This window comes from Eulemur rufifrons, chromosome 21, assembly GCF_041146395.1.
Source record: "Eulemur rufifrons isolate Redbay chromosome 21, OSU_ERuf_1, whole genome shotgun sequence".
In the NCBI taxonomy this organism is placed as follows: Eukaryota; Metazoa; Chordata; class Mammalia; order Primates; family Lemuridae; genus Eulemur; species Eulemur rufifrons.
In genome coordinates this window covers 21353196-21378008 of record NC_091003.1, presented here as the reverse complement: position 1 = coordinate 21378008, position 24813 = coordinate 21353196, and the positions used below count along the sequence as shown (strand labels likewise).

The following is a 24813-nucleotide window of genomic DNA, read 5'->3' as shown; positions in this document are numbered from 1 at the left end:
GGGTCTTGCTATGTTGCCTAGGCTGGTCTTGAACTTCTGGCCTCAACCGTGTGTGAACCGCCGTGCCGGGCTTGCCACCAACTCCTAAGGCAGTCTGCACTGTGGGCGGAACGCCTCACGGCCCTCTCCCCACTGCAGTAGTGGCCTAGAGACAGCTGGAGCCTGCTGGGGCAAGGCCCAGTGGCGGAGACCAAAGCCCCAGGTTTCCCTCACGCCACACCCAAGGCTAACCATGCAGACATGAGGTGTGTGGCAAGCTTGCCCACGATCACTCTCCTTCCTGGGGAAAGAGTCTGAGCAGCCGTCCCTGCGCTCCCTTGGCCACCCGCCATCAGTCTGGCCAGCCCTCCCTCCCTCTGCTGTTCTTCCTCTGGGTCCCTGCCTCGCTGCTGTTGCTCTTTTCCCTGGACACAATGCCCTTCTCCCTCCCCTGGCTTCTTGTTGTCAGAAACGCCAACAAGGCCACACAGTGCTTTCCAGGCAGGACGTCCAATTATAATACTAGCAGCATGAAGATGAGAAGGCCTCCTCCTACCAACAGAAAGCAAGGGAGATGTGTGCTCTGGCTGCTCCAGCCCAGGCCGCTCCAGCCCAGGCCAGCACCTGCCGCTGGCAAGGAGGGCTGGTTTAGGGTGCCCTCAGAGTATGTGCCAAGGCCAGCAGAGCACAGGAGCCCTCTGATCCGTGTCACCCATGGAGATCCTAGGAGCATGGGGCACAGACCTGCTTCCAGCTGAGTCTCTGGACTCATGGGTACCGATGGCCACTGAATTCAGGGGCCTCCTTACAGAAGAGCCTGACCACATCTTGGAGAGATATCATAGCTGAGAGGCCCACCCCAAAAATCTGCCCTGACAGAGACCTCGTATCACTGTCTCTTGAATTCTGAGATCTTCTCACCCCAACTCCACTGGCCTGAGACAAGAGCCCAGCAAGGGTGTCTCCCACAAAGGGCGGGCAGGCAGCTGGGCTCCTCAGGCTGTCCAACTGCCTCCAGTGTGGCCTCCTCCCACACATCCACGCCTCACCCTGCCCTGCACACGGCACACAGGCACCGTCACTAGGCCTCTACTTGACCAGGAAGGGGGCAGGTGTGGCCACAGGCTGGCAGGCCTGGTGTCCACTGCATGTATCACACAGGTGGCTGTCAACTCCACTTTGGGCTTTACCCTGTTGGCCTCAGAATCATACACCAGAGTGGGCTTGTGTTTAAGTGGGGAAACTGTGGGCAACTTTTTACTCTGTTAAAAAAATTAAGTCTTTACTGTTGTTACCTTCATACTTTGGACATTTTTTTGAAGCTCTGAGCCCAGCAAAGGTGAGCTTCAGCTAGCTCCAGCAGTCACTTCTGCCTCTTTCCTCAAGACCCCTCAGCAATACAGGCCAGCATGGAGAAAGCTCTGGAGAATGAAAGGAGGGAAGCATGACAGCCAGAGCCGGGGGGATGCAGTAGGAGGGGACGCATCTCAGTGCCAGGCAGGGCATGGCATGGCTGTCAGATCTGTTCCTGCTTCCCCACAGCACCCAGTACCTGGTGTGGACCCGGACCTGTTATGCCTTGCTGCTTGGTAACCGACACACGCCGTGTGAGCACAGGCCTGCACCTAGGACATCCACGGTGGAGGGAGCAGCAGGCTGGTGGCAGGACTGCCTGTGAGGTGTGCCTGGAGGGTAAGGGGCGTGGTGCACACCCGGGGCCCACATGAAGTGCTGGCCTGGGCACTGCAGCCCTGGCTTTCATCAGGCTGAAACCTGCTTGAGTCCTGGAGACGACGGTGTTTGGGGTGCTGCCCACTGGGAGCCCAAGGGAGTGTGTGCCGAAGATCGGAGACCACCACTGACCAAGGCCAGGCCTCAAAGAACACTCTTCTCTGGGCCCCGTCTGCTGGGCAAAGGCTCAGGAGGCATTCCCTGCTTTCCCTGATACACCTACTCTCCCAACAGGAAGTTCATCAACTTCACCACTGTGATTACCAGGAAAAGCTGGGCTTAGAGAGGAGGAAGATGCCCATGGAGGTAAGAGGCTCCATTTCAAGCCTACCAGCTCCTGTCGTAATCTTTGGTTGTACCCGAAATTTCTTCACCAACGACCTGCACATGGTCTGCTTAAACCATTGGCTCTAATGGAAGGAGGGAAGAGGCAGGAGATTCCCCCTCATGAGTCCAGAAAGGCCTGCACAGGCTGGGCCAGACCAAAGGCAACCTGCTCTCTGCTCAGTCCCCCCCCCCCCGCCCACATCCCCACCTCAGTAAGGTGGAGACAGCAGCACCCACAGCGGCTCACTGCCTGACAGGCCTCAGAGCACAGACAGCAGGTCTCTCCTCTCCAATAGTAAAAATCATCTCCTTTTTCAGACTGGAAATGCTGTCTTAGAGCATCAGGAGTACAAGTTACTTTTTTCCCTCCCATTCCAAACTTCCTCTGGTGGACTTCTACCAGTTACAGTTACAGCTGACACACTGGCTGGGGATAGATAGCATAATGACTGCCTCTGCCAGGTGAGAAGGTGTGGTGGTGGCCTCATCTCTCAGTGGGGACCAGGTACAGGTAAATCCACCTGGTATGTCCCTATCCTGTGCCCTGTTACCTGGTCTATCCATTAGGTATCCCCTAATGGGGATAGCTTCTTTGACTTATAGGGACCTGTATCTCCTAAGGCCGGCCAGGGGAGGCTGGCAGGGAGCAGAGAGCTGGGAGAGGCCTTCCCTAGTGCGAATGGCTCTGGCCCCACAGCCACACCTAGGGGTGCGCTCCCAAGCCTCAATTCTCCCGCCCAGAGCCTGCGGGGTGACTTCCTGGGGCTAGGCCTGGGCCCTAGGTATGTAGGTTATCACCAACCCTCCCCCATCCAGCCAGCCCACCTGGCGAGGCAGCATGGGGCTGTGATTAAGGGTACGGACTGACCTTGGGCAAATTCCTGACCCCTCTGAATGTCAGGTTCTTCACCTACAAAATGGGAACTAGTCATAGTGCTTTTTTCCTGGGAGGACCACATGAGTTAAAGCAGTACCTGGCACAGGACAGTCGCGTATGGGTCTGGGTGGTGGTGGTTGCTCTCTGGGAAGCACCTGTATGCCCCAGGCGTGGCCAGAGTGGGAAAGCTTCCAAAGTCCACAGCGGACCAACCAGAGCAGAGGGCAGCACTAGGGAGGCCCTGGCTGCCTGCAGTCTCCCAGCAAGCCCAGATGTGAGGCTCTGCCCACCGATTTCCACAAAGGGGCCCAGGAGAGCTGGGCATACCCCAGACTCAGATTAGGGCCCTCTGCCAAAAAAGGGAGATTTTTCCTGAAGGCCTGATGTGATTCAGACTAAAAAGAAATCACATTTGTGACATTTAGGATTCAAAAAATTTTTAAATAACCTTTTACCAAGAAAAAAATAGGGCACACTAATGTCATAGACACAGCTTTCCCTGGGCCAGGGGGTCATAACAACAAGTCCACTGAGCACACACAGTGGCACTGGGCTCACTTGAGCACCCTCTGGAGATGCCTCCTCTACTCCTCACAACCCTGGAGGTGGGTACTGGGTCACTCCCATCCTACAGGGAGAACAGAGGCCCAGAGAGGTGAGTAATTTGCCCAACCAAGGTCCCTGGGCCACTCTGGAGCCTGTGGTCTTCAGCTCTATCCAGACTGCCACAGGACATTAAAGCAGTTCTAATTCACCAAGGTAGAGCTTCATACCTCTTTCCTCTGCCGGCCCTGGAATGTCTTTACTGGTCGGTCCTGCTTGGGAACTGAGGGCAGGCAGCCTCTTCTCTGCAAAGGGCTTCCGGGAGCCCTCCAGTGAGCTGGTGGGCTCGTTGAAGAAGTCCTGCGTAGAGCTGGAGTCTGAGAGGGCCACGGCTGTGCTGTCCTGGCTGCGGTCTGAGGCGAGAAGGAGGGCAGGAGGGTAGGAGCATGAACGCACACCACCTCCAGCACGGAGGGGCCTCCCCAGGGTGAGTCTCCCTGCCGGTGGCCTGGGGACTGCCCTGCCTGCACAGGAGCTGGCCCGAGCACAGCCACGCTGATGCTACCGAGCCCGACACATCCGGAGGCCCCCGAGCCACTCACCAAAGGCACCAATCTCCATGGTCAACCTTCCTGGGTGTTTCCCCAAACAGTGGGTTCTGGTAAATGTTTAACAATCGGCTCTCAGGAGGGGAAAAGCCCTGCTTTGTATCATTTACTGATTTCTGTGGTGTAAATATCCCACCATGGCTGATTTTAAGCTACCAAGGCACTGTCACGGAACTTGGAGTTGGAAAGAGATGCACGGTAGCCACCATTATATGGTATTTCCACCACATAGGATTTAATAAACAGAAATAACTGCAGTGGGAAAGAATTCAGCAAAAAATTTTTAACCTGTTGTCAAAAGCCATCTGAGGTCTCAAACTAGTCTAGTCCATCTAGATCCCTGGGAGTCACAGACACAAAGGGAGTCTGTACTCATTGACTGGCTCTCTACTGGGACCTCCACAGGTGCTTATGACAAAGCCTGGGGGCAGGGCAGGGAGGGAGACTGAGGAAACTTCCTAGGAGTGCAGGCCTGGAGGGGAGGAGTGGCTGCTGCGGTGGGGAAGCCATGAATCCTTCTCTCCTGAGGAACAAGCGAAGCCACAAGGGAAGGGGAGGAAACTGTTGCTTCCAGGGTACAGGTGGAGACCCACTGCAGCTGGGGAAGCGAAAAGAAAACCCTTCCACCCGGAGGGAGGAGCAGGAAATCATCCAGGGCCCAAACATTAGAGGTCTCCTACCACTGGAGCAGGGGCAGGATCACCGAGAAAGCCCCATCCCTGTGACACAGCCTCAGTGTGAGGCTGGACCAAGACGACAGAGAATCACCCCTGCCCCCAGGCTAACAAGCACCCAGTAACAAGCAAAGCGATCTACTGCAGGCAGAGGGCAAGGGCATGGGGGGAGACCCTCCCCGAGGTACATACGCAGGCCTAGGGCTGATGGTAGAACTGGAAATCGGCTCCCACCTTAAGCACAAGGTAACATCAGAGGAATGCACTGAAGCACTGAAGCACTGAACTAATCACAGCAACAAAACCCAACGCAGCTCAACTTCTGACCAGCCTAACTCCACTTCCCCTAATAGCAGACCAGAAACAGAAGAGGGAAGCCCATTCCAGGCATAAATATTATTTATTTTAGTCTCTTCTGTCCTACACATATCATCTGGTATTCAATATAAAAATCATAAGACATGTACACACATTAAAAAAAGAAAAAAAAGTATAATACATTGTCAAGAGACAAATCAACACAACCAGATTCACAGATGACCCAGACGTTGGAACAACTTGTGGGGGAATATAAAATAACTAAGATTAATGAGATTCATAAATAATAATTAGCACGTTAAAGGCTACAGTGGAAAAGTTTAACAACATGACGTACAGATAGGGAATTTCAGGAGTGAGATGGAAGTTATAAGCAAGAGTCAAACGGAGAGGCGAGAAATAAAAACACAGCAATGGAGAAGAAGAATGCCTTTGCAGGCTTCTTAGCCCGTGTGACACAGCGGACGGGGGAAAATCAAAACTTGAAAACAGTCAATAAAGATAGTCTCTGACATGGTTTGACTTATGATTTTTCAACTTTACTATGGTGGGAAAGCAATACACATTCAGTAGAAACCGTACTTTGAATTTTGATCTTTTTCCAGGCTAGTGATATGTGGAACCATATTCTCACACAAGATATTCAACATTTTATTATAAGATAGGCTTTCTGTTAGAGATTTTGCCCAACTGTAGGCCAATGTAAGTGTTCTGAGCATCTTTAGGGCAGGCTAGGCTAAACTATGATGTCTGGCAGAATGCACTTTTGACTTACGATGCTTTCTACTTATGATGGTTTTATTGGGACATAACCCCACCATAAGTGGAGGAGCATCTGTAATCCAAATTGAGAGGAAAAAGAGTGGGAGAAGGATCAGAACAGAGCATCCAAATGATCTAACACATTACCTGGAGTCACAGCAGGAGACGAGGGAGAAACGGGACAGAAGAAACATTTAAAGACATATGACTGAGAATTTTCTAATAATAATTAAAGACATCAAATCACCAAGAATCTCAGAGAACACCAAGCAGGGAAAAGACCCCTCCACACACCATTAAAAAAAAAAAATCACATCAAGGTGCATGATATTCAAACTGCTGAAAACCAAACATACAGAGAAAATCTTAAAGGCAGTCAGAGAAAGACACATCAGGTGTAGAAGGACAAAGTGAAGAATTACGGATTTCACATCAGAAACTAAGCAAATCAGACAGTATTTTTAATGTGCTGAAAGAACAAGTCAATACAATTCTATACTCAAAAATTCTAAACTCAGTAAAAATAACTCTCAAAAAAAAAAAAATACTTTTCAGACAAGCAAAAACTGCAGATTCATTACCAGCAGATCTAAGTTACAAGAAATGTTAAAGGTAGTTCTTCAGGTAAATGAACATGCAACCAGAAAGAAACCTGGATCTACATAAAGAAATGAAGTTTCCCAGAAATGGTTAAAATAATGGCAAATATAGAAGACATGCTTTTTCTTATTTTTAATTTTCCTAAATTATTATTGACTACTTTCTAAGCAAAAGTAGTAGCAATGTATTAGAGGCTTAAAGCACACATGGAACTAAAACAGATGAAAACAAAAGTACAAAGACGGGAGGCTCTTCCACTGCCTGTGAGGTAGAACAGTATCATTTGAAGACAGACTGTGAGTAGTTAAAGATCTATTCTGTTAACTCTTAGTCAACAACTACACTTTTTAAAAAAGTGATATTATAAATAAACAAATAGTAGAGATAAAATGGGCCCTTAAAAAATAAAACTTCGTTTTGTTTTGAACTTTGTGTACCTGAAGGTGAAGCTCAATGAACTAGGAATCCAGAGAGCTAAGTTCAAGTTCCTCCTGTGCCACTCACTAGTTGTGTGACCTTGAGCAAGTAGGTCCCTTTCCCACCTAAAAACTGCAGCCACACAACATCTCAGAGACGCCCAAGCCACACTGGCTTCTGGGGACAAGGGAGAAAGGCAGACACAGTCCCATGGGGCCCTCCAACCCGTTGGCCAGTATTAGTACCTAATAGGCAATGACACAGGACTCACTGGGAGGGTAGGCATGAGCTGCTTGGTGGGCAAACTTGCTACAAAATATAAAGTTGTTTCCAGAAAGTTGAAAGTCTGGACTCTGGAAGGTCCAGGCTGTCAAGAGTTGATAATTCTGCTTTGTCACTTACTAGCTCAGAGAGCCTGTGCAAATGCCATAATTATTTACACTTCAGTTTCCTCACACGTAAAATTGTGACAAGTGCCCACTTCACGGAACTGTTATGAGGCTTAAATAAGTTAATACACATCAAGTGCTTGAATCAGTGCCTTATACACAGTAAATAGTCATGAAATGTCAGCTCAATTATCAACACTATTATTTCACAGAACCTGCACATGTTTTCTCTCTAATGTCTCAAATTTGTCCCATTCAGATCTAGTCTGAATGGGCCATACTGGAGGCAGTGCCTGAGCAGCACCAGGTTGATGGGTGGTAACGCTGACATGACAGGCCGTCAAAGCTGGCTGGCCTGCACAGGGGACCTGAGGATGTGGCCTGTGCTCCAAGGGCTGCCCCACTGCTCTGGCCTCTTTACCTACATCTCATCATACACCAGGGTCTGGGGACAGTGACCTTACTGGCGGCCTCATTCAACCTACCACAGCCTGTCCTTCATAGCTGCCTCTGCAATGTCCTCTGCCCAGTAACTGATGGGTCATCGGTATCAGCCAAGCTGACACAGCAGTCAGAAATGGGGACTTGGGCCGTTCGTAAGACCCCTGAGCAGGGAAGCAGGCACCTGTCTGGACCCTCTGCCTCACACTCAGCAAGGGCTCTTTCCTGACTCACAAGGCCAGAATACAAGGTTCCATGAGCACTGAATGGGGTTTACGGGCAGGCCTGTAGCCCTCGCAAGAAGTCCCAAACCTGAGTTCCCAGGTGAGGGGACCAAGAAGAGGCAGAGAAGCCATTTGCCATCTGTGTGGAAAGAGAGGACTGGCAAAGGAGACCCTTTGCCCCAGAGGCCATACATGGTCATTGCAGGAACTTGGGACTTGGGGTCCCAGACCCACATTCTAGTCTCAGATCTGCCACTTAGGGGCTGGGTGACCTTGGCCTAATGATTTTGCTGCTTTAGGCTCCAACTTCATGCTTTTTAACTCGACTGCCATTGTTCCCCACCTCCGCCCCAATGCATATGTGGGATCTCCACAGGGGCCTGGCCTAGTGTCTGGCATACATGAGTGACAACCCAGTGACCCATCCTGCCCTGCTGACACATTCACTCTGGCCCTGACAGTGAGAACACCGATGGCTCAGACAATGCTCGCGACGCCTCAGAGCCTCGAGAAGACGGCAGGCCATATCCCTGCAGTTGAAGTTTCCCTGACAGGCAGGCAAGGGCCCACTCTCCCCAGCCGGCGTGGGACCAGCTGAGGTCACTGCACGACTGAGCAGCACAGCCTGTAGTGAGCTCCAGGAAGCAGGCCTCGCTGGGATGACTTCACTGACTGGCATGCTGCCCACCAGCTCACCAGCTCACAAGCTATTGGGCTCCAGGCCTAACGGAATTGCCAGTTTGGTGAAATCCCAGCTGTGATCATTACGAAAACCAAGGCTTAGGGAAATGGATATTTACTCCTAATGTGTTAATGCCCTCTTGATGCTGTAATGTGAGGGAACCACGGATCCACCAGAGCATGCCATGAAGGCGGCCAGACCGTAACAGGAACTGTGTGGGCAAGAAAGGATGGCGTGCTGTGCTCTGGGGGCTTCTGCTCCCCTGATGAGCAACAACCAACTGAGTCGGTTGCTGAGCCTCTTTTAGAATAACATCCACAGCAACAACAGCCACAGCAGAGGAGCAGGACAAGCATGAGCCAAGGGACCCAGCAGGGAAGGGGGCTGCTGAATACACTTTGCCAGCCCTTTCTTGAGCCTCTCAGACACATGTGAGAACCTAGAACTGCCAATCCTCTGAAAGCACGGAGAGCAGAGACTGGCATTGGCCCTGGAGGGCACCGTAGTGGTTCTGCACAAGCCCTCGTCCCAGGGGTGATCAAGGTACCTATGTGGCCCCGAGGAAGGCACTGTTAACAGGGCTCACCACAGTCCTGTGGTGCCACCTGCAGGTCGTGGTGCTGGGGTGGGCTGTGGGCGGAGCTGGAGAGGCAGAGGCTGTGCACACTGAGGGACCCTGGCTGGGCTGTAGAGCAGGACAGTGGAGAGAGGCTTGCCCAGGTTCCTGCCCACCCCAAGGGGGTGGCATGCACCACAGGAGGGACTCTCAGGACATGTATACCTGGGAAATAGAGGATAACTGCTTCTCTTCAAATGAGAAAATAGAGGACAACTGCCTCTCTTCAAATGAGAGCCACCAACGGGGACTCTGCTCCTTTCAGGTCCTGTGTATCTGAAAGGGCTAGCACAGCCTATTTAAAATGACTCTGATTTTAAACACTGAGAATCAACCCAAGGTCCCACACCAAGAAGCCAGTCAGACTGAAAGAAAACCAAGTTTCATTTCTTTGACATCAACAGGGTAAAAGGGATGCATGAAAAAGCTCTTAAAGAAGGGCTCTACCTGGGCAGACGGTGCTCCTTTCCCCTAGTTCCTCCCCTCCTGGGGAATTAAACTTTCTCTGGTACAGCTGAATGAGGACCTCAGGGAGCCACGGACAGACAGATGGCTGGAGAAGTTCACCAGGAACATCGCAGAGCATGTGAAAAGGACCCTCATCCTGTCACCAGCTGGGCTGCTGTGGATGGGACAGCTCAGGGGCTGGGCGAGGTGGGGCAGGGAGGACAATGGGTCACAGTGCTGGGAAGAAAAACAGGAGGCCAGCCTTAGACCCCCAGAACCAGAGGAGCTTGTTGGGCAGGCGGCAGGGAGGGCTGTTGGGACTGGGTGTGCAGTCCAGAGCAGACCCCTTCCTGAAACGGGAAGCCCCTGCCTTGGGAGGCTCCTCCGGGGGGGAGGAGGAAAAGGAAGGATGCTGCTGACTGCTGTCTTCTCCTCACTCCCAGCAGGCCCCTCTGCAGGGTCACCTCTCAGGTCACCAGGCCTACAGCCAAAGAAGGGCCAGTGTACCCAAGGAAGGCCTAGAATGGGGAAAACTTCTGGGAGAGCAGGGGAAAAGCTCCTCTGGGGTGGGACCTCCACCCACTAGCCATGTGCCTTTAGGAACCCTCTCTGAGCCATCCTCTGCCCACCCCCTGGACAGCTGAAATCAGCCTGCCACTGTTAGGCCCAGCCCTCACTCTGCCCATGCACACTGGGGAGCCTGTGAGGGTGGGTGGAGGGGGGATTTTGGTGTAAGGAACACAGCTTCCAGCCAGCTGCAAGCTGAACTTCTAGGCCTGGCTCCAGTCCTGCCTCCTCCATGAAGCTGTCCCTAAGAGCCTGCCGCCAAGGGTTCAAATGGGGTGACATACAACTTTGAGTGCTAATAGCATGTGCTGAGCCCTCAAAGGACCAGGTGGATATGCTGATGCTCTGCAGGCAAAGGCTACCAGGCCTGGTGGCAGAGGCCCTCTATCTGCCTGGGCTGGCCTGGCAGAGGAAGGCCAGATGCGAGAAGTCAGAAGTAGGCAGTGCTGGCTATCACTCTGCAGAAGGGACTGGGGCAGGGTTTTTCTGGGAGCCCTGGTCCTGAGGCAAAGCAAGCGATAGAAGGAAAGCTATTTTTTTTTTTTTTTTAGACAAGGTCTCACTCTGCACCTGGGCTACAGTGCAGTGGCATCAGCAAGGCTCACTGAAGCCTCAAATTCCTGGACTCGAGCGATCCTCCTGCCTCAGTCTCTGAGTAGCTGGGACTACAGGTGCACATCACCACACCTGGCTAATTTTTGTTTTTTTGTTTTTGTTTTTGTAGAGACAGGGTCTTGCTCTTGCTCAGGCTGGTCTTGAACTTCTGACCTCAAGGGATCCTCCTGCCTTGCCCTCCCAAAGTGCTTGGATTACAGGCATGAGCCACGGTGCCGGAAGGAAAGCCTCTTTGATGAAGAGGGCCAGATTCAGCCCAAAATTCCCATGGGTCTGGGTGGAAAGGGCCTTCCAGGAAACAGGCACACTGAATGGGACCCCCCCACCCCCAACCAGGGACTGCCCACAGCCCAGGTACCTAGCCCTGTTTCAGGAACTGAGAGCTGATTTCTTTTTCTTTCTTTCTTTTCCTTTTGAGATGGGGGTCTTACTATTGAGGCTATTCCTGGCCTCAAGTGATCCTCCCACTTCAACCTCCCAAGTAGCTGGGATTACAGGCGTGAGCTACCGCACCCAGGGAGAGCTGATTTCTTTAAGGAGCTGCCTGGAGGCTAACAGGAAGGAAGACTGGCACTAGCAAGCAGGCTATAGGCTGGCCCTGCTCTTCTTTTCAGAATGTTCTTTTAAAAATCTGCCCACACAAAACCTGTTCATACTAATTAATATTTGTGGCAAGATTATAAATATTTGATTCTCTTACTGTTGATCACTGGAATGTTTCATGTCTATGCATCTGGTCCACTCCAGCCTTTCCTCTCTGAATCCTTAGGGGGATGTGCATCTGCCAGCCAACTGCTGACTAAACCACCTACCTCTGAGCTCTGGCATCTCCACTGCCAGGGTGGGACCTGCAGGACGTGCTGCAAAGGAAGGAGAGCTGGTGACGCAGGGGTATAGGGACCTGGCTCGGTGACAGAAAGGCTGCCCGTCGCACTTGGTGTGAGAGCAGTCTGTGTTCCTTGGACAGGCCCAGCATTTCCAGGCCAGCCTAACCGTGCTCTTCAGTTACAAGAGCCAAGTGTCCACTGTCTCCTTCAATGTCTTTTCTCCATTTGCGCCACTGGTAAGACCAGAAACAGCTCACGGCCATTTATTCCATCAGCTCAGGGCAGCGACAGTCTGAGGAAAAAGATGTGTGGCTGTGCCGCCAAAACCTGCAGCAGCTCTGACTAGGGAACCCTGAAAAGATCACAGACATCCTGCCAACTAGAAAACAGGTTTCTGAGAACCATAAACTTGGGTGGAATTAATATTTTGAAAAGTTTTTTGACTGGACAAAACCTGCCTCAGTTGGTCCCTGCTGGCCAGCCACCAGGAAAGGACACATCCACCAAAAGCAGGGCTGGCCGTGTGAGATGGGGGTGCCCATGTCAGGCTGAGGATACTGGACAGATGCCAAAGAGAAGTGACACCAGAAAGCTGGGGGGCCCCAAGAGAGAGGCAGACGCACAGCAGGCAGCAGGTGGGCATGAGTGCATCACCATGGGGGCCAGGCTGCACCCTCTGCCCTTTCTCTGCCAGTGCTTGTGGGCAAGGGCTAACTGGGCATCACCAGGCACCTGGAAGGCCCAACACGCTCAGACAGTGGTGCTGTCCTGCTGGGAGCCTGAGGCTCAGGGCCGGGAGAAGCCGCCTCACCGTGCATCTCTCACCCTGCACCTTGAGCCAGGAAAGGCACTGGCCAGGGAGGCCTTGGGAGGCTTAAACGTTTTCCTGGCCAAAGGCAGGTGGGCAGCCCCTCGACACAGACACTGAAGGAAGAGGAGCAGTTCTGCCAGGTGTGAGGCTGACCCCCACAGCCATCTAGTGAGCTTCCAGGAAGACTTTTCAGAGAAAGCATGATGGAGAGAATGTGCCTTAGAGTCCAAAGAGAGACCCTATGAGCACGTCACTCCCTGCTGACCACAAGAAAGGTCCCATCCCTCTGGGCCCAGCTCTCTCCCCACCCCAGTTGCCTCGGTATCCAAATGCTATAGGATCCTCTGATCTCCACATCTTTGTCCCCATTGTCCTTCACCCAAAATGGCCTTGCAGGCCTCTCTGGAGGCCCGCCTCCTCTAGGAAGTCCTCCCAACCCACCGAACCTCAGAGCTTGCTCCCTCTTGCCAGCTCACAGCATTCCCTCTTGGCACTGACCACTGCCCCATGATAGCACCTAGGGACACCACATCCAACCTGGTGGCAGAATCAGGGTGTCCTTATCTTGGCTTTCCCCATTGTACCCTTTTCCGTGCTGGCACACAGCAGGCACTCAATAAATGCCATGACTAGCCATGGCCTGAAGAGGTTTTCAAAAAGGTTAAGAATGAAAGTGAGGAGAACAAAGGAGGTGACCGGCTCTGCCTGGACAGCCTCCCCAGTCCCTGCCCCCACTGTGAACAAGCAGGACAACCTGAGCTCCACTCGGAGGCTTTCCCACTCCCAGAAGGTGTGTTTACAGGAACGCAGCGTTCCTGCCAGAACCTGACCTCCCCTTGGCCCCAGGAGGGGAGCCCAGGCCAGGCCTGCCCTTCAGGACTGACTGCCATTGGCAGCTCCTTGCCCTCCGCAGCCTGGCCATGGTGGGCTGCGGACACAGGCCCCACCTCAGAGCCTCAAGGCTACTGTGCACAATTTGCGTTTTTACACATTTGTCCTCATAAAGATAATTTAGTATCTCAGAGTCTGTTGCCTTTGTAATTTTTTTAAAGCAAGAAAAGAGCAAAGCAATGGAAATACAGGACTGAGCCACCTGCCAGGCAGGTGGGTGGGCAGTGGCGGGGAGGCCACACTGCATCTGCATCCGGCCGGAACTAGGGAGATGGGCCGTCAGCAGAAGCCAAGCACATCACACACACATTCTCCAATCACAGGACCAGCAGGTATGAAGGCGCTCCTGGTCACAGGGGAAGCAGGGAGCCGGACTGAGGGCTGAGCATGCGGTCTGCGCTGTTCCCTGAAGCGAGCCGTGACAGGTGCAAGCAGAAAGACAAGCCTGGAGAACAGAGTGTGGTCAGGGTTAGGGGCAGCACGGGCAATATTGGTGGAGGCAGCGTGGGGCGAACAGGTGAGGATGAACACAGACGGCACACGACACAGACGCTGACAGTATGGCGGGTGAGGATGGATGGCCACGACGGGGGCCTGGCACAGGAGGGCCCACACCCTACAACCTGGGGCTCAGGGCAGCCTGAGGCTCCTCAGTGGCCCTGTTCATGCTGCCAATGAGGCCAGGTGGGCATGGCCTACAACGGTGGACACCCTCCACAGCTCCCACTCTCCGGCCCCCAGGCTTGCTCCCTCTCCCCACCCCCACAGTAAACACCAACACACCCCTCAGATCTTGGCTAAGCTCTGCCTCCTCAGGAAGGCCTCCCACCCCACCAAGTGGCCAGGCCAGGTCTCTCTGGGTAGGTAAACCCCACCTTCCCAGTGCTGTTGTCGGCTGCACCCTGACCCTCAGCTGTGTAACTGGCTGATTTGCATCAGCTTCCCCTAAGAGCCTACACAGGGACCAGGGCTGTCCTGTGCACCTGGCACAGCACTGACGGGACACCTGGATGGGCAGCCACAGGCTGGCCACAAACCCAAAGAAGACTCAGCCCCAGACTGACCACAGGGCAAGGCCTCTGACCTCTGAGGTCCCTTCAGGCTCTGGGATTTTGAGGTGACATGGCACAGGACAGGCAGACAGCGCAACAGAGCCACTACAGACACATCCCAAAGGCTGGCTGAGCCGGGCCGAGTGATGGAGCAAGCCATTCTCTAACAGCCCTGCTCCCTCCAACGAGGCACCTCCAGTGAGGAGGGCTCTGCACAAGATGCCTCTCTGTTAGGCTGGACAGGCAGGGGCCTTCCCAGTGTTAACCTCACCCCTGGCCAGGGGTGGGGGGAGATTTAGACCCACTCTCGCCCGGTTCCACCCCGACTATAGTGGGCAGTCCTGGATGAGGGCCTGCCTGTCCTGAGCTCGGTTCCCCTTGAGGAAACAAGGACATGGCCAAGCCTGCAGGGCAGCTGTGAAGATGGAGACATGCTCCTACCCCACAGGCACCTGCCCAGCGTCCAGCACAGAGGAAGCACACAGTGCTACATGGTGGGGCTTAATTACACACACACACACACACACACACACACACACACGCAAACCAAACTGAATCTGAGGAGGGGTAGAGATTTTGTTCAAAAATCTCTTTATGCTCTGTTTGAACATGTGTGAAGAGCAATCACTGGGAGCCCCGTGAAGGTCACAAAGTGACCTCCTGTCACTTTTGTTTCCTGGGCAGGAAGTGTCAACACTAACGATTTCAGCACAGTGGGCAAATTCCAAGAGATCAATGGGAGGGAGAAGTCAGTCAGGCAGAAGGACAATCGGGCAGAGCTGCCAGCAGCGGTGGCAGCCCGTGACTGAGCCTGCTCTCCCTTCTCTGTTCTCTCTCTCTCCCTCGGCGTGGCCAGAGGACCCCTCTCCTCAGGTCAGCTGTGGGTGCCCCTCTGGCCACCCCACCAGAGCTGTGGACAGGCTGCAGGAAGCTCCCAGCCCTGGCGTGGGTGACACGAGGCTGCAGGGGAGGGTGGTTCAGAGAGCAAATTTGAGTCCTGCGAAGCTGCTGTTATCGAATGTCAAGCTACCTACATGTACCTGGAGTTATTTTTCTAAATCTTACATCCAATTGGAAGAGACTATATCTGATTTCTGGTCTGAAGCAAAAGCACCCTAACGTGGAGAGGCGGCTCTCAGGCAGGGTCTCCTGACTGCCCAAGGGAAGTCCAGGTGCTTGGCTCCTGCTCCCACTGGTGGCAAATTAGTTAGACTATGACAGGCTCCATGGGGCAGGAGACTGTGACCCAGAAGGCCTGATGCCAGGCCCACTCCGGGGCTGCTCCTTCAGCACTGCCCACCCTCTCCTGAGGCCACACCACTGGCTGGAGAGAGTTGGGGTGCAAACCAAGGTGGCTGGCCCCAGAGGCCGTGCTCCTCCCTCTATGCAGTGCTAGCTGGTCCTCGCCTGGCACCACCAAGGCCTGGCGAACTGCATCTAGGAGGCGGCTACAACGTGCTAGCACTTTTGTTCAATACTCATGAGGAAAACATTATCCTCATTCTACAGGTGAGGAAACGGGTTCAGAGAAGTGAAGTCCCTTGTCCGAGGTTGCTGAGCACATAAGCGATGGAGCTAGGATTGGAACCCAGATCCCTCTGACTCCAGGGCCTGCTGTGCCCTTGCCTCCCTGTCTGACCTGAAGCGGGTCCCTGAACCTCCCCACTGCTTCTCCTCAGCTGTATCAGGGCCTGGCGGTAGGAAGGCTCAGTGGTGGCCTGCAATGAGCACCCCTGTCCTCCCAAAGGAGACCTGAGGCTGGTCTCAGGCCAAAAAGCTGAGTGGAAAGTGGAAGCCACATGTTTTTTTTCCCCAGGGCCTGGTCCAGAAGCAGGAGTGGAGGCCATCTTGAGGCCACCAGGACATCCCCTGACACTAGCAATCTGCCTGGATCCTGGGCCTTCCTTAAGAACCAGTGCAGCTGCTGAAAGGGCCACTGTAACATTCTAAGATCATGGCTATTTTAGGTCCCAAACATTGTCATGTTGCAGACACTGCTTTCTCTCAGAGGTGAAGAGGATAAGGAGGCTGAGTGTCCTAAAAGCACTGTGCAAGCAGGCCTGGGAAGAGCCTACAGCATGGCCAAGGGCTCCACATCATCAACAGGAATCACCTTGAAAAAATTTTTTAACAGATATTCAAAAATGTACAACCATTGAAATTGTATTTGAACTTATTTGTATGCCTACCTTTGCAAACTTCCAGAATAAATAAAAAGTATGTTGGCACCGAGGACCTGTCATGCCGGGAGCCCACCCCAAGCACCCTGCAGTGGCTCCCAGACAGCTCACGCCATGTGCACCAACATGGGGCAACTGGGCGGTGGGTGTCAGTGGCGTCATGGCCTCTTTTCTGAGGCATCCTGCCTGCCTCTTTCCCTGCTCCTGAGGCCGCACTCAGCCCTGTGGGCTGACAGCCAAGCATGCTGGCGCCTGTGGACTGAGCTTGGTGGCAGCCTGCAGGGCTGTGGAGGATGGTGCTAGTGTTCCCCAGCCCAGGTGTGCATAAGCAGGGCCACACCGCATGTGGACAACCATGAAAGGCAGTTTTCTCTCCTGAAAATCTGGCATGGTACCTGGCAGAAACTAATTATCAGAGCTGGGATTAACTGCTAATATGTTTTCTCAATACTCTCTCTCTCTCTTTCTTTCAGACAATGTGGTGACGGGATCCTCATACTCTCAAGAATGAAAGGCTGGGCACAGGGTGGCTGCCCTGGTTAATGTGAGTTAACTAAGAAGCGGAGAGAGGATCTTGCTCAGGGAACATCTGCAGAACGGAAGCCTGGAGGAGCAGGCGGCTCAGCTCCTCCCACCTCTGCTTAACACCCTGGCGCGGGCAGGAAGGTGCCAACACTGGAACTGGGGGTAATGACACAAACCTGTTGGCAGGTGATGGAGCACGCAGCACCCACATTCAGATCCTCAGCCTCTCTCAACACACATGCTGCAGATCCAAACCAAACTGGGAGGGGACACTGCTAATCTCCCATCCTCGCTTAAGATCAGCAAATCCCACCCCCTGAGAAGTTGAGCACTGGCCACCTTGTCATACTTCTCCAGCACTTCCCTACGCCTGCTCTCAGGCCCTGCCCACTGAGCTCAGGAAGCAGGGGCCGGTGCCTGTACTGTCCAGGATCCCGTTGCACCAGGCAGGGGCCTCAGCAGGGGGTCAGAGCCAAGGCACACCCACCCCCCACCCCCCACATCTCCCTTCTACACAGCTCTGTGCTGGGACTCAGCATCAAGGCTACTGTGGTGCCCCAGAGAGCCCTTCTTCCTCCAAGGAGCCACTCTATAAGGACCACCTGGCAGGAGGCACAGCCCTGAGGCCAATCCCACTCACTTAGGGGCATCCCCTCACCCTGGGGAAGGCACACGAAGGCCTGTTTTCCCCAAGCTCCGATGAAATGAGGGACATGGGAGTGAGGGCCCGGGTGTCTCAGCTTCATCACTACCTTCTCATTACTTCAGTGGCCCTCTAAGTCCACCAGTTTGGCTCATCACAGCAAGTACTCTGTCACCAGTTTACTGCTATAAAAATGAGAATATGAAGAAATTGAGCTACAGGCCAGCATGCAAGCCTCCTAATGTTAGTAAGGAATGTGGTTGAATGGTCGCCACCTGCCCCATCCCACATGGGACAGCCTCACACGTGGCCCCAGGTGATCTCCGTCAACAACCATCTGGATTCCCAGGGGTGACAGACAACACCAGTCACGGCCTTCCCACAACTGTCAGAAGGACAGAGCAGTAACAGTGTGCTGCTGAACAACACAAGCGTCACTAGGCTGACTGCGCCAGGAGCCACTCCAGGAGGCCCACAGTCTTCCAGCTGTCCTTCAAAGTAGACATCAGTGTCCCCATTTTGCAGGTGGGAAGCTGCAGGCTCAAAGAGGCATAGCGCCTTAGCCCGGCCTGCCCCTCCCCCAGCTCCCAGGTGGGCAAGCTGGCAGGTGGCGACCCTGAGCATGTCTTGGAAGCACAAGAATCACCGTGAGTCCATGAGGTTAATGAACAGCCGCAACATTGCCCGTGTCACCCCAGACCCAGCACCCCCCCTCACCGAAACAAAGCGACAAAACGAAGTCGCCCGAGCACCCTCCCAGTGATTGGTGTGCCGCCCTGGGCTGGCAGTAGGGAGAACAGGGACTGTACCGTCCGGCGTCGCCTGCTGGTGGGGTTTTTTACATTTGACGTAATCGTGGTCAATCGGAGTAGCTGTGTAAGGTGGGGATGTCAGACCTGGGCCAGAGGAGGAGGGGAGGGAGGCTCCGGGGCCCGGCAGTGTCCCAGCTGAAGAGTGGGAGTCCTCGTCCACCAGGCAGGCCTTCTCCCTGTGGGGACAGAGAGTTGGGGCATGGGTCAGAGTCTCCACACCACACTGAAACAGACGTGTGTGCTCGTGGGTCCGTGCCCTTCCCAGGGCCCGTTGCTCCCACGCACCTCCAGTGATGCATGGAGCCCAGAGCTGCCCCCACAGCACCCATATGGGCTTTGGCCCTTAACTGGGCACTGCCCAACCTCTCTGGTAGAGCTCTGCCTGCGTCCCTGGGTCTCAGCCCCAGGAGGCTCTGCAGGGGAGCTGATTAGCCTCTCCTCCACACCAAATCAGTGTCCTTCTGTGTGACAGCCTGACAGACTTAATCCCTGGCAAACGAGTAGAGAGAAACACATCTGGACTTACTGCATGCTCACACATGTACAAGGATATCCACTGCAACATGGTTGAGCAAAATACTTAAAAATACTCCAAATGTCTATCAGAACGGCTACATAAGACATGGTACATCCATACTATGGAACAGTAAGTAGCCACTACAAAGTATGGGGTGAATGGGGTGCTCTATGGACTGTGCCCAGACTCTAGAACAACACTTTCAGCAGCTCATTTTTATAAAACAAAAGATACCCTAAAACTATATGTGTGCACCTAAGTGTGTGTAAATGCACAGAAAACAATTTGAGAAATTAAACTGTAAACAGTAGCAAACCCTGGGGAGAAGCGGATCTGTCTCATTTTAGTCTACATGTTTATACACTGCTTGAATTATCTATAACCAGAATATACTCACGTATTATTTGCATAACTTAAAAAAATTTTAAGCAGAATTATGATCAATGAAAGACAACTTCATTGTATCCTGGAGGCCCTTTGTGGCTAACAAACATACACCTATAAATACACACTGTGCCAATACACTCTGTTGAGCCGGGTGCTGCTCCCCAGCGGCACACATCACACAGACTACCTGTGGCTGCGAGCAGGCAGCCCGTGAGGCTGGGGGTGGGGTGCAGGTCTCTGTGGCACTCAGCTGAGCCCCACACAGTGCCCAGCCAGGCACGGGCCCCAGAGATGGGGCCAGCTAAGCCAAAGTGCCAGATGTGGACACAGGAATGAAAAAAGTCTGGGCTGCAGAGACGACTCATAACCAAGGGGAGGCCAGAGGTCAGTCCAGGCCCACTGAGGGGACCACACCAGGGCCCCACCTTCCCTGAGCTCTCTGGCACCACAGAAGCCCACAATTCCCATGCCTCTCATTGCTTCTCAGGAGGACAGGCAGTAGACCAGGTCCCCAGAGGATCCCACCCTGGAGAGGCCCTGGAAAGGGACCCGGGGGCAAGAGTCTGCAAAGTGAAAACTGGTTTTCTACAGAGAACGGGGCTGTGCCCCAGTGCAGAGGTGGGACGGCGTTGGCTTCCGCCCCGGACTTCCCCTGGGGGTGGGTCAGCACCAGGCATGGCCACAGGGTAAGAGGACTACGCACTTGCCCTCTCCTTCCCAGATTCAACAGAAATATAATACCTCGGCCCAGACATCGGAAGAGCCCGGATGGGTTCAAGGGGCTCCACGAGCTCCAGTTTATTCCAGAGCAACCCTGTGAACACTACACTGCATTCAATGAGCCCTCAGGAGTACAGGTTGGGGAGCGGCCAGGGGCTACCGCAAATGCGCTACTCACTTTTCCGAAGCTTTGGGTGTGTTCTTCTCCTCGCCCCTGGCAAAGGGTCCTTCCGCAGCTTCCTTCATAAAGTTGACCAGGACCTCTGCACCAACCCCAGAATCGGGTTTCCCCAGGAGCTTCAGGATGGAAGCATGGAGCCGGAAATACACCTAGGAGAGTGACACCTCTGGCATGAGCAGCCTTCCTGGTTGCTGAGGTGCATTCCACAGGCCGGGCAGCCACACTGGAAATGGCCCCTGACTGGGGCAAAAGGCCCCACGCTGCTTGTTTTCGTTAGCTTTTAAACCAGGCAACCTATAACTAATTCAAAATAAGCTCTAAAAATTAAAATGATACTGTCAGCATTCCAGCTTAAACGTTTACCTAGTAAGCCAGGCACGTGGTGGTAAGATAATGAGTGACAACCCCCTCAGCTCTGCTCACTGGGCGCTGCCTACTGCCACAGCACTGCTGCCCGCTGCGCTCGCCCCCAGCACCCACAGAAAGTGAACCTCCACGTGTGTCTTCCTGCTGACTGGCTCCCTGCAGGGAGGCCCAGCTGGATGTCTGTTTGTGACCCACCCCCAGGCAGAGCCAGGCAACCCCGGGGCCTCCAGAAACTCCGCCCCATGAGTGCAGGGCAGGGGGAGGGTAGCCCTGACGGGGCCACTGCTCTCCTCCGTTTCCTCCAGTCCTCACCACTTTCCTCAATTTACAAACGGCGCAAGGGAGATGCCCAAGGCCCCACAGCCAGGAAAGCCCAGGGCCAGGTTAAGTCCGGGTCTGATTCTTGCCCTCTACTGTCCCCAAGCAAATGACACACCACGTGCAGGCACCACACAGGTGACTTGACCTGACCTCCCTACCCATGTGTGGGTGTGATGCAGGCTCCCACCTGTAGCACATGCTCCTGTGGAGGCCACAATGGGCGCGACGAGGGCTGAGAACCGCTGGGACGGCATGCTCTGACTAACCGGCCTCCCTCACCCCAGAGCTGGTCCTCACCCAGGTGCGACGCCTGCTGGCAGCACTCTGAAGGGAGCATCCCAAAGAGACGGGGCTCACACACAGCCTCTCCACCTCCAGCCTGCCCACGGACCCCAGAGAAGCTGACCCAGTCACTCCATTGTTAAATATAAGCAACCTCACAGGGCACCCATGCGCATCCAGGTGCAAACCTTGGGGGAGAGCAAAGTGTTCAAGTGGCAGGTAAAGTATTTTGAATGAAGGCTCAACAGCAGAGGGTAATTTTCATCAGGGCAGGGTTAACTTCTTCAGAGAAATGTCATTTTGCAAACAAGATACATACACGTACCAGCTGACTCTCAAAGTTACATGGCTAAGATGGCTGCACACAATGGGATGCCCCCCAAATTAACTTTGCATGCCTGCTCTCCTTTGAGCCAGTACAGTGTGCTGGTGGAGGGTGGGCCACACGTCAAGGACTCCGTTCCTCATCTGGAAGCCCCTGGGCCACAATCCTGCCTGCTCATCGCTTCTATCAGGCAGTAGCAGAGGCCAAAACATGAAGGAAAACCAGAGGTGATATCATCTTCCTGAGGGCTGAGCTCTCACGTGGCACCTCTGCGCAGCACTGAACCGGCTGGGCCCAGGCTCTGTGGGATCTGGCCCAGCTTCCCTCCTCTCCTGCTGGTGACTGAGGGCAAATCACACCACTCCTCTGGGCCTCAGAGTGGAGCTTCTCCAAGGCACACAACCCTGAATGGGTGTCATGGAAGAACTGTGACAGGGCAGGACCTGAGACCTGGGGCCGTGAATGACAGCAGCCAGCTGCTGCTGAAAGAGTATTCAACAAGAAGCTGAGCTTCCACACTTCATGGTGAACCCCACGAATGTGGCCCCCTAACAGCTGCTATGCACCACTTGGCATAAATCATTTTAGAAAGGTAAATTTTTTTAAATGAGACTTTTTTTGTTTGCTCACAAGTTTAGCAAACGTTAAAAAGGGGGTGCTAGCATGGTTGAGAGAAAAGAGACACACTCATCGATTGATGAGTACAATCTTTTGGGGCAACTAGGCATTGCTGATCAAAATGTTAAACGACCCAGCACTCCCACTGCAGCCCTTGGAAACACTCCTTAGGAGCTCCCTGACACAAGTGCAGGGGTAGGTACTGTCTGCACCCCGTCACGGCGAGCAGTGGAGAGGAGACCAAACCCACAGAGAAGGGGCTGTGCTGATAAACAAATGCCCTGCCAAACCCCAGGGCACTAGGACAGGCAGGGACGCTCACCACACCACCTTCCACTACATTTTGTCCAATAAAAGGCAAGCTGCAAAATCATAAGAAAATGTTACTACATATCTATATGTCAATAGGAAAATATCTGGACATACACGGACACACCCAAACTGTTAATAGGGATTACTGGGGAAAGGGACACTAAGATCATTGGGGACTTTCACATTTTATACACTTTTGAACTGTCTGAATCTTTTCTTTAAAAAAAAACAAAAAAAAAACCATGAACACGTGTTAATTTTAAAATCAGAAAAAGATTTCATGGTCTTTCATAGTCAAGTTAGAAAAAGGAGAAGCAAGCAGTGGATTCTGCCCAAACTCCAAGAAGCTTGCTGGACGTGGGCCTGGTGGAGGATAGGGCACACAGCCTTAGAAAGGGCAAAGCTAATATGCTCGGGGCCCTGGGAAGCTTCGAGTCCTGGGCTGAGACGAGCACATGTGGGTCCCCACCAATATCCTTCGTTTCCTTGCCTACAAAATCACGGGTGGTGGACACCCAGCCTGCCTCACAGGACTGCTATGAGCAACAGTGAGAGTGTTCATCAGAAACACTCTGATGAAAAAGAGAATTCAAGCAGTAAAGAATTGCTCTTCTCTTGAGCAACAATGAGAAGCCCCCCAAATCCAGGGTTAAGAGAACAGGCTGCTAACCCTCACTCAGCCCTGGCAAGCTAGGTAGCTCAGGCACAGGCTGGGTGGGCCTCCCTGGGCCCCAGATATCCCAATTGCTGCCAGGGGACAAGGGCAGGTCCGTGTCAGCCTGCAGGATCTGAATGTCCAGGGCACCAGGATTCTGCATTGCACCGACTGTCGCCATCAAGGCCAGGTTCTTAGAACCCCAGTGTGTTAATGAGGAAAGACAATTTTCTTCAAAGAACAAAATGCTCACTCTCCCATAAAGGATGATAAGCACCCCTTAGAAAAAGAGAGGAAAGGCCGTTTTAATTTGATTGCACACAAATCTGCTGAACAGAAGTTTCCAGTGGGTGGCAGGGGAGTCACTGGGACCGCGAGCCCCATCCCCAGGGAGACAGAGAGCCTAGCCTGCCCCTGCCCTGCTTCCCTGCCCTCGGCCAGCACGGCGTCACCTCCAGGGCCTCCATGGCCAGCTCGGGTGGGTTGTGGTAGTGGATCTTCTTGGGGTAGCGGGCGGCCTCCTCGTGCAGGTAGTGGCCAGCCTGTCTGTAGTGCAGCAGGTAAACGGCTGGTGGCTGTTGCTGCTTCTCCGCGACCTTGCCCAGCATGTAGTGGATGAGCCACTCCTCCTCGTCACCATCACCCTCACAGCGGGCCGCTGACGTGAAACAGTGCCTGGCTGTCTCCAGCATGCTGTCACGCCGGCTCTCCATCTGTAATGAGACCAAGAGGCCAGGCCGGCCTTAGGCGCAAGGCCTGAACCCGCCCAGGGATCACGCTTTTTCCTGCATGAAGCCCTGCTCTCATGTTTGCAAATTTATATTCCTCTCAACAACCCTGAGACACAGAACTGCCGTCACTATTTCATAGCTGGGGACACTGAGGTGTGAAGAGGCCCGGGGACCCCTCAAAAGCACACACCAAGTAAGGCACAGAGCTGGACTTAGACTCGGGTCACCTCATGTCAACTGCACGGTCCTTTCTTCTACCTTCCCCCTGCAGCAGCTAACACAGTCAGATTCACCTGGCACCCAGCACCCAGCTCTACAGCACTGAAGAGGGTGTGCTCCCCTGGGGTACAAGACTTCCCATCCTGTAGGAGGGACAGAGTGCTTGTAAAAGGGCAGACTCCTGAGCCCATCTGAGACCCACTGACTTGGAGTCTGTACTTGCCTCCGGCCACCCTCTCACACCCCGAAGGATGGAAACGGATAGGACAGGGCCACCTTCAAAGAGGTGTTTCAACTGGGAGAGTGCTGCTTCCCAGTCCCTGCTGGCTGCCAGGTGCACCTGTGTTCCTTCATTCCAGAGCTCCGGGCTGGGAGCTAGAGGGAAGACCGCCGGTGCAGGGCCACAGAGGCAGATGTTCCGAGTAACCCAGGTCTCTGGTCCCTCCTCTCTGTGGCCCTAGCTTGATCGCAGGGAGGCCACAGCCTCTTCTTATTTCGGCTCAGGGGCCAGAGAGAGGGGAGAAGCTGTGGGTACCAGTTTCCAGCAAGGGCACTGCTGTGGCCTCGGGGAGCACGGCTTATGCTCCCGTTCCTCACCGGTGAGCCTGCACTATGGATATC

General features: G+C 53.7%; 1 protein-coding gene across 1 annotated transcript in view; it reads right to left on the bottom strand.

The window, feature by feature from the left end:
• The window catches only part of CABIN1 (calcineurin binding protein 1), a 154033-nt gene that overhangs the window by 58901 nt on the left and 70319 nt on the right, over positions 1-24813 (bottom strand). The window contains exons 24-27 of the mRNA XM_069497603.1: positions 23695-23955; positions 20361-20512; positions 18556-18734; positions 3688-3870 (exon numbers count right to left, since the gene is read on the bottom strand). Of these exons, the coding sequence (XP_069353704.1) occupies positions 3688-3870; positions 18556-18734; positions 20361-20512; positions 23695-23955 (775 nt within the window). The remainder of the gene's footprint in view (positions 1-3687; positions 3871-18555; positions 18735-20360; positions 20513-23694; positions 23956-24813) is intronic.